The 18,940-nt window shown below is 36.6% G+C and overlaps 1 protein-coding gene across 1 annotated transcript in view; it reads right to left on the bottom strand.

Moving 5' to 3' along the window:
- The window catches only part of PPFIA2 (PTPRF interacting protein alpha 2), a 420,320-nt gene that overhangs the window by 160,766 nt on the left and 240,614 nt on the right, over nt 1-18,940 (bottom strand). The window contains 1 exon segment of the mRNA XM_036759390.1: nt 9,619-9,735. Coding sequence (XP_036615285.1) covers nt 9,619-9,735 — 117 coding nt within the window.

The following is an 18,940-nucleotide window of genomic DNA, read 5'->3' as shown; positions in this document are numbered from 1 at the left end:
ATATCTAATATCCCATTCTGATGCCTCATCATAATCCTGTATTATATATGGGGCATATAAATAAGGTGTAATACATATATGTGTATGTTGTGGTGACAATGTGATTGAAGATCTTTCCCCCATTCAATAGGCCTCAGGTTGGGCCAGTTAAGAGAGGCCGACCCATAGCTTTGGGCCAGCAATCAGTGATTAAGGATCTTTCCCCACACTCTTTTGCCTATTGGGCGTGAAGCCCTCAGGCCCTAAAAAGAACATATATACCCAGAAGGTGGCTATGGAGAGCCGAGAATTCAGAAGTCAGAGGAGGAGCCAGACTTCAGAATTCCGCCTAAGGAGAAGAGTCCACAGAGCTGCAAAAGAGAGTGCTGAGGGAAGAGTGGAGACCAGGGAGCTGCAGACCACAGGACTGAGGGGGGAAAGGACACAGGCAGGCAAACAGGATTCATGAGTGATTATTTATGGGGAGGTTACAGGATGACTTGGCTCTTGCTGTAATACTGTGTCTTAATCTCTTTGTTGCTACATTGAAGTGGGTTTACTGGTTCTGGAATACAATTAGTGCTATACACAATTGGAATTACCTGGTTCTGGGATTTGCTTCTTTGGTGCCTAAATAATGTTATACTTCCTCTGCCTTCTACCTAGAGAGTTTTCCATACTTGGCGATTCTGAACCAAACAGGCATGTTCATGGTCATCCTCCAGGTCATGAATCTTGCCTTACTAATATATGTGTATAAACATAATAGATACCCCACATATGTATTTGTATATACATATGTGTATGTGTGTACACACACAGGGTATGCCCAAAATCTTAGTTAGTTTTAAGCTATAACACAGAAAATACCTCATATAGAAAGGCTTTAAATCTTGTATGTTTATAATTGATAGTGTCAATCTACTAGTCTAGTTACATGATTACCAAACTAGAACAACTGCCAAGGATAATCTTTATATCTTTAAAGAAATTCCAGTTGTTTGTGGACTCTTCACATCACCAGTTTGTATTGACTTCTCTTTCCACTGAAATTCGATAATTGTGGAGATGAGAGTGATGCTGAGATTGTGCCCAGCTCTGCCTCCTTAAATCCAATTCGCTAGCAAATCTCATGATGTCATTGGTCCTCTTGGTCCATAATCCTTAGTGTCCCTGGCTTTTGGAATTTTATGTAGTAAAGCCCAGGTCTCAGCTCTTCTTTCCTTTTGGAAATGCTCTGAATATGAGCTTGGCATTTTAAGCTGCATATCTTTTGTCTCTGGATCAGTTTGGTTGAATTTGGAGGGGTTCAGGGTGAGAATTCCTTGAAGATCCCTTAAGCCCAAATGGAATTTCCAAATTGGGATAGGGTTAAGCTTGGGGTCTGACATTTTCTGCTAAGCTGCTGCTCTTGCTGTGCCCAAGAAATAGTACCTCTGGAAGCCATGTTTGGGAGGAGCTAAGCCACTTGTTTGAGCATTCCTTGAGATTATGAGTCCTACTCTTCACCCCCCGCTTTTTCACTTATGGTAGGGCATTTCTGTCTTGTTTTCCACCTCTTACTCTAAGAACTACAACTATATGAAACTACAACTCCAGCATCAAAGAATGTGCTGTGCTCTATGAGTGAAATAGAATTGTAGTAGCTCAAAGAAACATGAGATGCACAAATTTAGAGATATCTCCATTCTACGTTCTAGGCGCTGAGATACAAAGACAATAGTTAACCCCAATTCTCAAGAAACTAAATTCTATTTGGGGAGAAAACATGTACATATACACCAATCCCTATTCCCCCCCCAAAAAAGTAACTGAAGTTTACTGAAACTGAAGAGTCAATTCCCTGATTGACTAGAAATCAGACCTATAATTAGCAATTTCTATACTCTGAAACTTTTTAAGACAAACTCTGTTTTTGTGGGGAGAGATTCTGGGTCCCCTGTTGGGAGAGGTAGAAGGGCAAGGCTAGAAATGCTAGGACAATACAGCAAGATAGGACCCAGAGAGACACCTACCTGGATTGCAGCTCTGTGTAGGGGGAAAAAACCATCTTGGAGTGACCTACTTTAACTAATTATTCTTACTAAGTATAAATGCTGTGGTATATAGAGATCAGGCTCAGTTAAGAAGAGCAAGATTGAAAGGTAATCTTTGTTTTGTTTGTTTTGAGGGGGAGGGCAGGGAAATTGGAGTTAAGTGACTTGCCCAAGGTCACAAGCTAGTAAGTGTGTCAAGTGTCTGAGGCCATATTTGAACTCAGGTCCTCCTGACTCCAGGGCTGGTGCTCTACTCACTGTGCCACCTAGCTGCCCCAAGAAGTGTAATCTTTGACACATAATGACATCCACCTGGGCAAGTCACTTAAACTCTGAGATCCTGAGACAACTTTCTAAACCTATCTATAGACAGGACTGGCCTAGGAAAGTTAAGCTCCCTACACAAGTGAAATCACAGATGTGATTAAAAATCTTGCTATTCATGTGCTAAACTCAGGCTGAAAGCCCAATCAGCACCCTCTCATACGAGAAAGTCTGTTCTTTTCTCAGATTTTCATTAGGCATACCGTGGATGTGTGTATGGGGTCCTGAAGAGCTGGACTTTACTGAACAAAGACATATGGACCATTTTCATTATAATTTGAAAAGAAAAGACAATCATGAGATGATGGTTGATGATTTCTTCTTAGTAACCCTTTTTTGGTAATAGTACTAAATTCCTAATATTTTTCCCCATTAAAACTGCCCCCTTTTCCCTACATTTATGATCTATAAGAAACTACTACCTATGATGCAGTCCTTTTTAACCCATTTCAGTTCCTTTACTTTGGGTCCTCTGATAGCAGCTCTGCAGCTTTGGTACTAGTGGGTGGGGATGACAAGCTAGGATTTACCTTCCTTGCTTTTTCCACCAAGGAGACTGATCCTCAGATTAGAAAGCATAAAAAAGAAGTAAGAACAGAAAAAAGCCCAAGGCAAAAGAGGAACTAGGGCATGGTCAGCTGCCCTAAATTCTTTCAGTTCACTTGAATGAGGCAAATTACATAGTGAAGATATTGAAGAACTCTTAGTTGTGATTACTCAGGTGCTGTCAATGAGGAATGAACTATCGTGGGGTAGGTTCTGTTGGGCTGGGGTTCAGGCTTCAAAAAGAAAAAGAAAATGGAACCTAACTGTAAGCCATTAAAGTTAATAAGGATCCTAGGCAGAATTCTGGGATGGCTTATTAGATGGAGAGGTTTTAATCACTCAAAGGGAAACAGGAATCACTGAGTTCACTTTGGTTGATTAAAGACTAGATATTGCAGACTAAGTCTAAGGTTCCTCAGCTATTTATGAGCTTAAATGAGTTGACAGGACCCTTTTTAGGTCCAAATCTATTATCCCATGATGAGAGAAGAAAGACTAGTTTATATAACGACTAGACAGTGAGTCTCTGCATCAGAAAAATCTGGATTCAAGACCTGACTCTGCACTGAACACAGTAACAGCAACAGTGTGCAATGATCGATTGTCACAGACTTAGGGCTTCTCAACCATACAATGATCCAAGACAGTTCCAAAACCCTCATGATGAATACAGGAAGTATGGAAAGACCTATATGAGCCGATGCAAAGTCAATAAGAGAAAACAGTCTACACAGTGATCACAACAATGTAGACAAAAAGAACCACAAAAATTTAGAAGTAGATGTGGCAAAATTACAAAGAACAAGCATGACTCGAAAGAAGAGATATGAAAAGACATCCACACTCCATTTTGTAGAGATAGGAGGTACATGAGTGTAGCACATTGCATATATTTTCTAACTCTTTTGATAAATCATTCAATTCTACTGATTTTCTCTCTCTCTTTTTTGTCTTCAAAAATGTTGTGTTATGGGATGACTTCTCTGAGTAGGAAAGAAAGAGAAGATAAAAGGGGAGTTTTGATGATGGAACAAACAAAAGATATCAATAAAAGCCCATTAAAAAGAAAAATGAGTAATTGTTATTAATCACAGCTTCCTAGGAGAATCTGGAAGATTATATTGCAGAAGGGTGGAAAAGAACATTGTGCATTCTCTGTATTTTACCCTGGTATGTTTATATTTCTGCAGTAGTAAAAGTAATTCTTTCAAGCACACGAACACTTATACATACTTTTACAACAGGGGCCCCAAAACCTGTCCCCTGCACGTATATGTGTGTGGTGTGGTCTGTATGCACAACATGTATATGTGTGTGCCTCGCTCTATATATATATACACACATGTTATATGTATGTATGTATGTGTATACACACACACATATTGCTAATAGACACCACTGTAAGTCTGATGAATCTGATGAAGGCTTGGTTAATCTGGTGGTTCACCACTTCTCAGAATGATATCTCATAATGCAAAATACGTATATGTATTTATATACAACAAAATATATATAATAAAATTATATTAATATATAATTTCATTATATATCATATAATTACATAATATGTAATCATATATTATATAGAAAATTATATATTAATATGTAATAAATTATATATATGTGATAAAATAATATTTCTAAGATGCATAAATATACAGGATTTCAAAAAGCCCATTTATATTGAAATGTAATAACAAAAAATTTTAACAATAAGTTCACGATGATCATTTAAGAACTCGTGTTCTAGAATAGCTGAGAATAGTCCAGAATCTGGATTTAAAATACATTTAAGACATTTGAAAGATTTCCTTCTCACATTTTAATGTATTTGCCTCCTCCCTCATTTTGGTGTTAATCGCGTTTTATTTTGTTTAGTGATAATCACTCACTATTTTCAAAATGTGTTCTCATAAGATTATTTTTATAACCAGAGCTCTCAAGCCACTGACACAAAATATCCCCTACGGGCAAATAACCGTGTCTCACCGTATAATTTAAGTGACTTCACTGCCCTAACCAAAGGCTAATGCTTGTGATTAGGGCATTCAAACTCACTTTCTTGACAATTCCATATCCAACAACAGTTTTTCTAAGAGTCACTTTTCAATTTGCGCACAAATGCCAACATCCTCCTACAGACTTGTAACCTTTATTTGCCAGAGGGGGTGGGGAGGGGGACAGACTCAAAAACATCTCGCTCCCCCCATGACTGTTCTACTCATTATCTTCATGCCTGATACTAAATTTCCAATTAGGTTTTAAAAGACAATCCTGGAACAAGATGACTGTTGTTGGCTCAAAGACATGAAAATATTTCCTATGGTTTCCTCCTGACATCATTTTGAGGAGTTAAAATGGTATATACTTTCTGGGACATTTGTTTCTATGTCCACTCTCTATTAAGATTAAAGAAAAGTCTGTGGAAAGAAGAAAGGAGAAATAAAAGCTTGAAAAAATGGGAATTTCTATCCCAATTTCCTATAAGAGTATTCTCATGATCTCCAGTGAAACTGTGTGATATTCAATAATTTGATTTATTTTGATAGTCAAAACAATATATATCAACATCTTTAGGTGCAGAGACTAAGAAAGTATCTATAGCAAAATTCAAATATGTCCATAACTAGGGAAGGATGGTCAAAACTTTGCTCTAGCCTATGAAGTCTAACAAATGCTGACATCACTCACAGTCCTCAACAGCACAGAAACAGCAGGAAAGACCTAGTTAGCAAGCATATTATTAGTCTAAATAGGAAGTTACCAAACCCTGGGCCCATGGAAACTCAGTGACCTCCGCAACAACAGCCTCACAATACTTTAAAACCTCCAGTAAACCTTTGTATCCCATTGTACCTGTATCAAAGTGTGTCACATTTTATTTACTAAAAGTAAAACGAATAACTACCTTTTCTACTCACAAACAAGATTAGCATTCTAGGTCAAAATTCGCTTAAAATCATTCTGCCAAAATGTATATATGTCATGACTACTACTACTTTTAATTATTTATACAAACAATAAGAAAGGCTAAAACTATTCATGATTGGATAAAGATGACTTCCATAGGAGTACCTTGTGTTAAAACAGTGTTTTTCAACTATTAATATTTTTCTTTCATTTTTAAACTGATACATCTTTTCTTGAGACAACAGTCACGATTAAATAAATAATTTCTCCCCTAGCCCACAGAGTACCTTTCCTCTCCTCCCCAGAAGAAACAATTAAGACAAACCCTACAATAGAATAAGTGGGATTCATAGTGCATGAAATCATTTTGTAAGAGGAAGGGAGTGTGTTTTAAAAAGGGAGTGTGCTTAGTCATCTGGCACCAAACTTGGTCATGGTATTTTGTATAAATTCCATTTTCATTTAACACTGCTGATCCCTTAGGCAACTGTAGTCAATGTGTTTATTTTACTTTTAATCCTGCTTTCTTCATGCTTCATCAGTTCATAGAAGTCATCCCATTTTTCTCTGAAATTTTCATGTTCACCATTCAACATAATATTGATTACATTCATATACCACAATTTTTGCAGCCATTTGTTAACTTATGGACAGACATGGCTTTTTTTTATATTACTGCAAATATTGCTGCCATTGCTAGTCTTCTACACAGGGAATTATATTTCTCTTACTAACCTCTCTGGGGACATAAATCCATTGTTGATGAATCAATCGGTGGAAATACCTTAGTGACTTTTTTTAAGGTTTTCCATACCAGTTAGACTAATTCTAACAGTATAGACATCTTCCCATAGCTCCTACAATGTGGTAGATTCTATTAATCTGTACTTTGTCCTGTTTCCAATATTTTTGTGCATTTTTTGTATACTTACCTAAATATGGCATTTAAGCTTTTTTATCCCATCTCCTCTATCTGCCAGATTGGCTTGACACATTATGTTTTCAAACCTAATTGTTTTGACTTAGATTTCAGATATTCTAATCTTGCTGTTCTTTGTGCCTAACACATAGTAGGTATGTAATAATGCTACCTGACAGACTGACTTTCAACTTACTCTGATATCTTTCTGCCATTTCTGCATTTCTGAGATCCAATTACGTCAATCCCTTTTTCAGAGGATTCACGAATCTAGAGATATTCTCCATCGTTTAAATTTTTTTTAGTATTTTTAACTTAAACTTTTTTTAAAGCAGCAGTAGTTTTTGCTTCCAGAAAAACCTCTTATATTTTCCACAATATTTGAAAGGTCACTGATGGTATTTTACTATTCACATAAGACAGTTCTTTAAGGATCTCAGGATATAGATTTTCTGGGCTACATACCTCAGTTTACTGAGAACAGCTTTAGAAGAACCTGGATTATTTTACTTTTCTTGAATTTCAACTCCCCATTAAACTTTTTTTGTTCTGTTCTTCCCAAACCAAAGATCAACCCCCTTCATTATTTTATTTTTAACAGAATAAAGAAACCTGGGAAAACTTGCACGAACTGATACAGAGTGTTTTCTTATGAAGAACGCTTTATATGAGAACTACATTTCCTAAATATTTGAAAGACTTAAAAGCTCTGATCATTTCAAAGACAAATAGTAATTTCATAGGGCTCATGCTGAAAATGCTACTTACCTCTTGGCAGAGAGTGGATTTGAGACATAGAATAAGTCATAAAATTTAGACAAGCCCACTGTGAGATTTTGTCTTGTTTGAATATACCTATTTGTGGCAAGGGTTTTGTTTTAATTTCTCAGTTTGGGGGGGGGGGGTAGAAGGCAGAGAAAATAAATGTTTTTTCTTTTTTTGTTTTTGGGAGGGCAATTGGGGTTAAGTGGCTTGCCCAAGGTCACACAGCTAGTTGTCAAGTGTCTGAGGCTTGATTTGAACTCAGGTCCTCCTGACTCCAGGGCCGGCCCCAAATGTTTTTTAATTTAAAAACATTAAAAAAAAAACAAAAATTCCACTTTTTAGCAGCAAAAATGTATATAAATTAGAAGCTGAGTAATTCTGTTTTTTCTTTGTGTTCTTAATATGATTCTACCCATGTGATTTAATGTACCTAAGACTTATTTGATCCTTAGCTTCCCCTAATAAAGCTAAAAAGGCCTTTTTTTCAATGCTCCTGAAATTTATTGTCAATATCAGCTGATTCTGTATTTATTTGTTAGTATTATTCTTTTAGCACCATTCTTTCTTTTGAATTCATCCTCTGATGCCCCAGCTATTGTCTTTTATACTCATATTTTTAAAAAATTAAGTTGATTGATGAGATCCTTGTGTATCAGCATTAATCTCTTCTGAAAATGTCCCTTTTTCATCCTCATTAAAGCTACTTCTGTTTCCATCTTCAGAACTTTATTCCTGGGTGCTTCTCATTCATCTTTGGCCAATTTGAGCTATAAACTATTATAATGTATACAAAAGAAACTAAATCATACTCTCTTTTCTCTGACACTTTTGGAATTTTCTTCTCCCCAATTTAGAGTACGTAATAGAGTGAACCAAGTTTTTTCTCCTTTATCAGGCAACGCATTCTAACGGGGGAGTGGTCTTGTGCCCTCTAGGTTTGATGATTTCTTTTTAAGTCATCAATTCTTTGCTGATCCTTAGCATAAGGCCCAGAATTTAATCAATTCTGTTATGGTTTCAAAATTATTATATTTCCTCTTTCTGTCCAGGTGGTACACAGTCTGTGCCTAGAACTATTTCATTTATGTTTCTCACTATGTCGATTAATAAACAAATGTTCTTTATCATATTTGATTCATCCTTTTCCTGTGATCACACTTTTTATAAATTTCTACTTGGAATTGACCACTATACCTTATGTGAAAAGACAGTATGGTACAGGAGAAAGTGTACTGCACTGGTATTCAGGAAAGATATGGGTTCAAACCCCACTGCTTATATTTACTAGCTATGGAACCAAGGCAAAATCAAATTTCTAGGCTTCAAGTTTCTCATCTGTAAAATGGGGATATTAACCTGTAGAATTTATATACAAGGTGGTTTGAGGTTCAAATGACATAAAAATATATGAAACAATGAAAACCCTAAGGTACTGTATCGATGTCAGTTGCTATTTCATTCTCATCTTTTTTTATTTGGTTTCAAATAGAAAGTCTGAGGACCAGTCATTACTCTATTCATTACTGTTATTCTTTTCTATCAGTGTTCTAAAGACTATCATAATTGATTCATCCTATTATTGCTGTTGATACATAGAGCAAGATAAAAACAGGTAATGTGTTTATGATTCCACTGATAAAGGTCACTCTCAGATGAGGAAACTCCCTCTATCAGTACAGGCTGCCGACCTATTTGCAATTTATATAAAGAAAGAGATGTCTATAATATCAAGAGGTAAAGTAGCTCACCTAGGGCCACATATCAGCATGGGGCTTAAACCCCCATCTTCCCAACTCTATGGACTATGCTGTGCTGTCTTCAATACATGGTAGGTACTCAATAAACACCTTTTTATGAATAAAAATTCCTGCTTTTTTTCTCCAAATTTCACATTCAACTGCTATTTGTCTTAGCTTCATGAAAGCCATTAAGTAACTAAAGTTTTTCCTTAATGTATTCATCTAAGACTAAATTCATTTGCATTATGTCTTTATATTTAAGTACAGAAGAAGGAAAAGAAAAGTATCATTGGGTTTGGTTAGAAGAAGCCATGAAGTATGCATTTTTATAGCTGATGTTTATAGCAAATGCTATGGCAGGAAACAAAGCCAATATAAGAATAAGTAAGGAATGTCTAACCTTTTCATGGATTTTCTGGCCAGGCTCCATCCCCTCCATATGTTCTGACTCTGTGGACCCTTCTCCAGATGCCATTTTCCTTTGAATGTGAGCATTTTGTTCCCGCAAAGCAACAATCTGCAAAAGAAAAGCACGTAATCTGTGAAGGAGTGAGGGGAACAGGGTATAAAGTTGCAAGTAACAAAAGGATTGGCTCAAAAAACATTGATAAAATCTGGAAAACAAGATTGTATAGCCAGAAATTTGATATTTCAGTTCATTTCTATTATACCTTTAAAGTTTTCTTAGCAGATAATCCTATTAATTCATTTTATTCCTAGGTCATATTATATATATATATATATATATTCTTATGAAAAACTCAAGGTACAAGGTAATTATTATTATTTTTCTAAATAAAAAGTTAATATACTTAAATACTACAGCATCCATGATTAGTTTCAGGGTTTGGTTTCTATACCCAATGGATCTTTGCTAAGAAATTACTTTTGCCCCTCCACCCTCTTTTTTCCCCCTTTCTTCATGGAACAAAATGGATGAGGGCTGTGAATGCAAAAACAAAGATTAATTATCACAACTGGAATCAGGGCGTACAAAGTTAACATAACCTCACAGAAATTTGATAGAAACCGTTCTTGAAAAGATAATCAATACTTGGGCTAAAACTTTATCCTTCATTGCTAATATAGTACACATTGTTTGGATGGCATTAGCATTGTCCCTTATAGACTTACTTTTCAAATCCTTCTTTAAATGAGAAATACCTGAAAAATCTAGAGTGCTGAATCTTTTTAAAATTTCAGGTCACTTTTATGAATTTAAAATTTTTGGCACTGGAGTGGCAGCATGGTGCTGGGGAAAGAACACCAGATTTAGAATTGGAAGTCCTGGGTTCCAGTCCTAGTGCTTGTACTTAAGAAACAAAAACAAAAACAAATGTGTTTGGGAAAATCCTCTATTATCTGACCTTCAGTTTTCACATCTGTAAAATAAGGGGATTGGATTATATGACCTTCAATCTAAACCTAGACCTGAATCTTTAGACCTAAATCTAAATCTAGACCAGAATCTAAACCTAGATTCTGATGAAGTGGAAGGAAGCAATCAGTAATTAATCTCCAAATTGATACAGTGTTAGCCAGAATAATGCTAAGAATGAAATTCATATTTTCAAGATTCATACTGAATATACAAACTCATTTACTATCTAAATGAATGCTGTTAAATTTTTGCAGTCATAACCTACTTTCTGTATCATTGGTTCTTCAGTGAAAATTTAAATTATAGTAATACATCACAAAAATGGTGTAAGTTGAAATAGCACATGATATAATATTAGGTTAAATACTAGGATGAAATAACTTGATATTAATGCATATTTTAGGTATTAGTTATTCCATTAAAAAAAACATTTGTTACCATCAAAAGGAGTAGAAAAATCAATGTAATAACCTAATTTGGGACACTGTTTAAACACGAAAGTTTTTGAAATCTGATAATCCCACCAGCTGACAAACATATGCCTTTGAGCTACCATTATGCAACGTGCTATCATGAAATTTACGCTTACAACTAGAAATAGCTACATTAGAAGTGGGAGTTATGGCTGCCTCAAAGGGCAATGAAGAGATGCATGATGGGAACACAGGAGGGGAAGGTATTTCCATTAATTTTTCTTTTCTTTTCTTTTCTTTTTTTTGGCAAGGCAATTGAGGTTAAGTGACTTGCCCAGGTTTACAGGGCTATTAAGTGTCAATATCTGAAGCCACATTTGAACTCAGGTCCTCCTGACTCCAGGGACAGTGCTCTTTCTACTGTACCACCTAGGTGCCCCCATTATTTTTCTGTACAAAAGAAGAGCACAGGGGACTCAAGCACTCAAATGGATCTGTGCTCTCATTACTTTGGGCATTTCCTACAATGATACTGATGACGATCCATCTATACTTCCCTATCCTGTGTGAGTCAGCCGTATCCTCTCTAAGTCAACCTGCTATTTCTGCAGGCCTTCCTCACTTTCCTTTGATACTATGAGCAAACCAGGGGAAAATGAGCACACATCATCATCCTTACCACATGACCAATCCATCTTCTTATGCTAACAAGTCTGACAGCTATAAGCAAAGCATTTCAATCATCTACCCCCAGTTTCCTCATCTGTAAAAAACAATTAGCTGATCTCCAAGATGCCTTTCAATGCTATTCACTAGTGGTTTTCCCCACTCCTGCTCATACTCCTTGAATTCTAACCTATTCTTTAAAACCCAACTCAAATGCCACATCTTCTGAGATCCCTCTTTGCTCTCCCAAGTTGGTCCTGAATCTTTCTCACTTGGGGCTTCAAGTGGCATTTTATTTATATATTTCACTTATTTATCCCATACTAATGAATAGTGAGAAAATGATAAAGCATTTATTAAGCACCTAGTAAGGGCAAGATACTGTGAATATATCAATTTATATTATAATTATTTATGTTCTATCTCACTACTAGATTATAAGCAGCAAGATGGCAGAGACAGTAGGTTGTCTATGTGGCGCAACTAACCTAATTATCACTGTGTTCACAGTAGCGTGTGGGCATATATACACACATTCACAGTGTGTATGTCTATAGTATGCATATAATGTATGTATATACATGCTATACACATATTGTATGTAGTACACATACATGTACACATATACATCTTTTTGTATGTATATATGTGAACATGTATGTATATACATCAATGTTATATAATAAATATATACATTTGGATGCTTATTCTACACTTGCAACTTTCAAAAGAGGAAAACAAGGAGCTCTTACTTGCTGCTTTGTTCTGTAAAATGATTAAGAGCCATCTACTCAATTAAACATTTTAGGAGGGATATTGATAAGGCAGAGAGCATACAAAAGAAGTCAACCAGGATTGGGAAGGGACTGGAGGTCATATTACATGTGCACTGAATGAAGGAAATCAGAATGTTTAGATGTATAAGAGAAAATTTGATGGGTGGGAAGGAGGATGACAATTACTTTTAAGTACCTGCAAGACTGCCATAAGGAAAAGGGATCTGACTTGTTTAGCTCAGCTACAAAGGTGGTAAGAGCAAAAGGTGGGAATGACAGAGGGTGAGGTTTGGGCTTTATAAAAGGAAAAGATCCCTAGTAATTAAAACTATCCAGTAGTATAATGGTTTTTTTTCAAGAAGTCCCCTAACCGTGGAGTTATTCAAGTATAAGATGGATGACAATTCTCTGGGACGGTGCACAAGGAAATCCTGGTCATGCAATGATTTCATTAGATGGGCTCTGAGGGGTCGCTTCAAAATCTGAGATTCTATAATACTTGTTTGCTCAATGAAAAGTTAATGTAGTCATGACAGGATAATTAGTAAGAAACTGCTTTGATGATAACATTTTTCTTAGGCAGCACATCATCTTGAAAAATAACTGAAATGATCCTCATCTGTCACCTTGAATTGAAAAACAATAAAATAAAATAAAAAATAAAAGCAACAAATTGTCATCAAGGTTCCTAGCTACAAGCCATAATTATAGAGTTGGAAGAGGCTTCACAGGTTATGTGGTCCAACAGGTACCTGAAGTAAAAGTCCTTCCACTACATATACAACGTCTTCTACGGCAGATGAGTCGAACACACAGATCACTCCCGAATGCAGCCAAACCAGATCAAAATGTTGCTGTCGCTATTGTGATCATCATCATCATCATCATCATCATCATCATCATCATCACCATTATTATTACTGGGTCTGGAATCAGGAAGACCTGAGTTCAAATCCGGCCTCAGACACTTATTAGCTGTGTGACCCTGGGCAAGTCACAGCTCAGGTTATCCTAACTCCTGGGCCAGTTCCCTATCCACTGTGCCACCTAGCTGTCCAAATAATAATTTTTGAAAACTTCACAAAAAGGCAAAACTATTCTTTCAGAAGTCAGTTCTGACAAGATCTTCATTAAAAGGCTCCTTATAAAGCTATGAATTGGCTAAGAGAATGCTTCTTTAGTTGGTCTGGTGAATCTCAATATTATTCTAACATGCTCTTACTAAAAGGCAAAATCCTTACTGAAATCATTATGTAAAGATGGGATCTACATGCTGTGTTTTGCCATGAAAGACAGAACAGGATAATGGTTAGAGACATAAGGCCTCAGATTCAGGGTGACTTGGATTAAAGTCCTGACTCTGCCTCATATATATGACCCTAGGAAAGTCACTTGACCGCTCAGAGACCCAGGTAGTCACTATGATGGTACATTGCTGAGAAGGTGATGCTTTTCTCCAGTGAAATCACAGATTCAGCCCCAGAACCATTTTGCCTCTAAATTAAAACAAACAAAACAATACCTTCAAGATGCAAGAAATAAATTCCATGTATAGAGAGTTCTTTATGCTTGATGACTACAGAAGGAATAACATTTTCCATAAGAGACGATCATTCCAAAAAGTTAATCAGGTTAAGGAAACAGAGCATCAACCGTTTAATCATTTTTCACTTGTTCCTAACTGTTTGTGACTCCATTTTGGGGTTTTCTGGGCAAAATACCAGAGTGGTTTGCCATTTTCTTCTCATTTTACAGATGAGTAACTGAGGGAAATGGGGTTAAATAACTTGCCCAGCGTCACACAGCTTGGAAGAGTCTGAGGTCAGATTTGAACTCATGATGATGAATCTTTACGACTCCAGGCCCAGCACTCTATCTACTTCACCACCTAGCCACCCAGAACATTAATAGAACTCTACTAAGATCCAGTTCTGTTAAACACTATCTTGACCTGGTTGACAGAGTTGGCCTAGAGTGAGGAAGATGTCAGTTAAAGTGCAACTCTGACACACAGTGGCTTAGCGGCCCTGGGCAAGTCACCTAACTTTTATCTGCTCTCTAAGTCTACAAGGGGCAGCAAAGCTACTGACTTGCATTGGTAAAGGGAATTTCTTCACCTGGGCTTCCCTATACACATGACATCACATTTAAGGCTCCCGCCCTATCATCATCACTATTAGCAGAAAATTAATGAATAATTCAGGATAATGACTATGATGATGGAGATGAGAGACATTCATCATAGGACCAAAGAATTTGTGGTTGGAAGGAATCTTAGGGATTATCTGGTCCAATCCTCTCATTTTACTTTTGATAAAATTAAAGTCTACGTAGGTCATATGAGTTACCCAAGATCATACAGATACTACATACCATAACTGAAATTTGAACCCAGGTCCTTTAGCTACCATCAATATTCTTTATCCTAAATCTTGCTTCCTGCTTTAGACATTATTAATAAAAATAATAACATCTATACTAACACCAGTCATATAATTATAATATAGTCTATAATTTTTCTTCATAAAACCCTGTGAGGCAAATATTGTAAGTATTTTATTTTCTTTTATTGATGAGAAAATTGAGAATGGAAATGTTAAATGACTTGCCCATGGTTACACTGTAAGTTCTAGAAACATCATTAAAAGCCAGGGTCTCAAATCCAAACGCACTACTCTTGCCACTAGCTAGTTGGCACTATGGATAGAGGGCTGGCTTGGGTTCAGGAAGACCGAAATTGAAATTCAGCCTTAGAAACTGACTAGCTGTGGGATCTTGGGCAAGTCGGTTAAATCTCTGCCTCAGTTTCCTGATCTGTGAAATGGAATAATAAAAATAGCACCTACCTCATAGGCTTGTTGTGAATATAAAATGGGCTAATATTTGCAAAGTGCTCTGCAAATCAGTATAAAGCACTATATAAATGCTAGTTTTTATAATTGGCTATAATTATTTCTAATATACCAATCTGATTATTATATTCATTACATATATATGTATTTGTTCTCCCCAACATGATTGATTGGTTTTCTGGTTTTTTTTTAATTTAACATTTTATTTTTCTCCCAATTACAACATGATTGATTTTCAAACAAACCATTAGACAACAAGATCATAGATCTCACAGTATAAGGGACCTCAGGGGTCATCTAGTCTGATCCTCTCATTTTAAAAATGAAGAAACCGAGACTAAAGGCAGTTAGCTGACTTGCCCAAGATCACACAGTTAGCATCAGGGTTAGGACCTGCACTGATGGCCTCTGACTTCAGAGCCACCGTGCTTTCGGCTATGTTACACTAGAACTTTGGTAACTGTGTGTAGTTCTTCTCCCCCTTCTAAAGAAAGCAGCCATCTTAAGTTTTATTAGTTACACAGAATATAATTAATGCCAATGCCAGAGGAGGAACCACTAAAAGTTTATATTGACTATTCCAGGGACAAAGGTGCTGATAGAATAAGGAACTAGGGCTCAGAGACAGGTCAAAAGCAAGGGGCTCAGAACCAAAGGCAGAAGCAGAAAGGCTTCAGAAAATTCTGAGAGGGAGGCTCTAAATTAAGGAAGAATCAGGGATCACAAAGTAGGTGAAATAGTCAGGGACCTGATACTATATGCTCCTTAATGGTGTCAAGTACAGCACAGTTTAAATCACATGAGACCACAAGGGGTCAGGGCACTCTTCAGGTGTTTTGTAACTAATACCTGAGCCTTAAGGGTAAGGGAAAGGAACAGAAAAACACAATATCAAGATCATAAATAAATTAATTTCAACTAATAATTTCAATCTTCCCCCTATGAAGCCCTTACTCTGAAGAGAAAACAAGCAGCAAAGTGGACTGATTTCATTTTCACCTGCCTTCCCCTGTTTTCCTCTTGCCAGCCTCCTAGAGGTGTTAATGAACAGAAAACTGCTCCAAAGATAGAGAGGAAATGGAAGAAAAAAAAACCAAGATAAGTCAGGGCCTGGAGAATCAGTTTCTGAGTAACCTAAAGGTAGCAAGAGTTTCCAAATACAACCAATAAAGAGGATTCCTTTTTAAAGATAAGGCAATATTACTGCGGTTCCCTCCATCTCCCATCTATAACAGCTTCAGCTACAAACAACAGATACAAAAGACAAAGGTGAAAATAAATTTCCTCTTGATAGGTCAGTTATTTTGGAAAATAAAGTTGGGGCTACATCTTGATAGAAAGTTAAATTAATGTTTCAGTGCACTTTCATGACAGTCCAGGACAAATTGCATTCAGCCATCTCCACTATCATTATCTTTTTAGTTTTTCTATTCCTTTCAACTTAATATCTTTCAGCATGCGTCTGACACTTTCTATCAATCCCACTGTTGGTAGCAATAGGCTGTATGAAAACTCAAGTCCTTCAGATGGTGAAATGTAGAATTTAACTTTTATTTATAATATCATTACAGGACTTCTCCTTTCTCCTTGTCCTGCCTCACACACCCCTATGTTAACACCTCCACTAGAAACTAGTATTCGAAGACTGTTTTGTATTACTTGTGAACATTTTCAATAGATATGATTAGCATGTCAATCAAAGAAGTCTTGTTCTGTAGAGATAAACATAGAAATGCCCAACATCAACGATTTTGTGATAAACTATTACAGAGAATTACAAATTGGGATTTTTTGAAGGATGTTCCAAATTATTCTCCTCTAAAAAGCCAGGTGGCACAGTGGATACAGTGCTGGGTATAGTCTTCATGAGTTCAAATCTAGCCTCAGATATTTGCTAGCTATGTGACCCTGGGCAAGTGACTTAACACTGTTTGCCTCAGTTTCCTCATCTGTAAAATGAGCCAGAGAAGGAAATGGCAAACCAGTATCTTTCCCAAGAAAACTCCAAACAGGATTACAAAGGGTCAGACATGACTATAATGACTGAACAACAACAAACCACAAAATATGTCATTCAAACAGACATTCAGAAAAAACCAGTGTATTTGGAAGAAATGTTAGAGAAACGAGGGGTGGTGACTTGCCAAATGACATATGGCCTAAACCCAGATTAAATGCAAGGAACATTATTGGTTTTTGAGGATGAATAATGAAACTCTTCTTTCATAAAGAAGATTGGAAGGACTTGAGATGTGGACCATTCCTAAGTCATTGATTAGGTGTTGGAAAGAACATCAAGAGACCCCATCATCCAACCCCTTTATTATACAACAAGGAAAGTGAGTCTCAGGAAGTTTAAGTGAGCTATTCAAGGTCACAAGGTAGTGTCAGAGGTAAAATTTGAGCTCAGGGCTTCTGATGCTAGATGCAGTGTTCTGACATAAAACTATGGTTGCTTTGTAAGTTAATAGAATTTATTTGTTACAAAAGAGAATTATATCAGAAGTATACTAAAATGACTGTGGTACAGAAAAAGAAATATCAATAACACATTAAAACAAATATCACATAGCAAGCTAGTGGAAGAGACAATTCCAGAATTTATGTCCCTTAAATTCCAAACCATCCTATTTCCATTAAACCATAACCTATCTTAGATTAATACCTTAGCTCTCTAGCTTGGTGGGTCCAAAGCTTAATGATGGTTTCTTAGGTTTCTCAGGACAATAGCCTGAAGGTAGCAAATTTGCCCCTTGTCTTTTGGGGAGAAAGTTCAAATCAGTTACTGTGAAGAAATGAGATGCTGTGAAGGGTTCCATTAACTGACTGCTTAATGTTCTCTAGTGAGGCTAACAGTGATCCTGTATCATTTTCTTATTGATCCTATTTACAGTTAATTGATTTTGTCCTGTAACTACTAAAGTCTTGGTTCTTTGTCTTCGAACTTAATTCAGAGTTCAATTGGCCTATAAGGGGCTGTTTAAAAATCCAGCTCTTCTTGCCTCAAGGAATCTTGATAACCTTGAGGAATGTGTGAGAAAGCAAGGAAATTTTGGCCTGATCTCTTTACTCTACTGAACTACCAAACTTTCCTTCAGGGAAGTCTGGTTTGTTGTCCAAAAGTCTGGGTGGCTATCTCACACTTGGACTCAAACAATGAGCACTTCTTGGTGTCATAAGAAAAGAAGGGTGGGGGTCACTGCTAGTCCCCATTACCAAATTTCCAACAAATCATGTTGTTCCCTGCACCTCAGCTTTGTAAAATCATGTCGCCTTTAATCTCATGATGTCATCTACCCTGTTCTGTTCTTTGTTCTGTACTCCCCAAATGTTATATAAGGGGGAACTGTTCAGGCATAAATGGAATCAAACCACTGACCCATTTATAGATGGGTAGCATGCCCCTACCAATTAATATTATTTTGCTTGCATATCTGCCTCAGTTTATTGTTTCATTAAAATCTCAATTGCAACACTAGGAAAAGAAAAAAAAATGGTACATTCCAGAGAATGCTTAGGCACAGTGTGGTACAATGGAGAAAACAAGGCACTTCATTTGAAAATGCCAGGGTATTATTTACTGATCCTGTGACCCTGGTCAAGTCACAGAATTATAACATGGTAACAGGAGTCA

Source organism: Trichosurus vulpecula, chromosome 5, assembly GCF_011100635.1.
Source record: "Trichosurus vulpecula isolate mTriVul1 chromosome 5, mTriVul1.pri, whole genome shotgun sequence".
NCBI classification, from domain to species: domain Eukaryota; kingdom Metazoa; phylum Chordata; class Mammalia; order Diprotodontia; family Phalangeridae; genus Trichosurus; species Trichosurus vulpecula.
The sequence above is the reverse complement of the archived record's forward strand: the minus strand, read 5'-3'. Positions and strand labels throughout refer to the sequence as shown.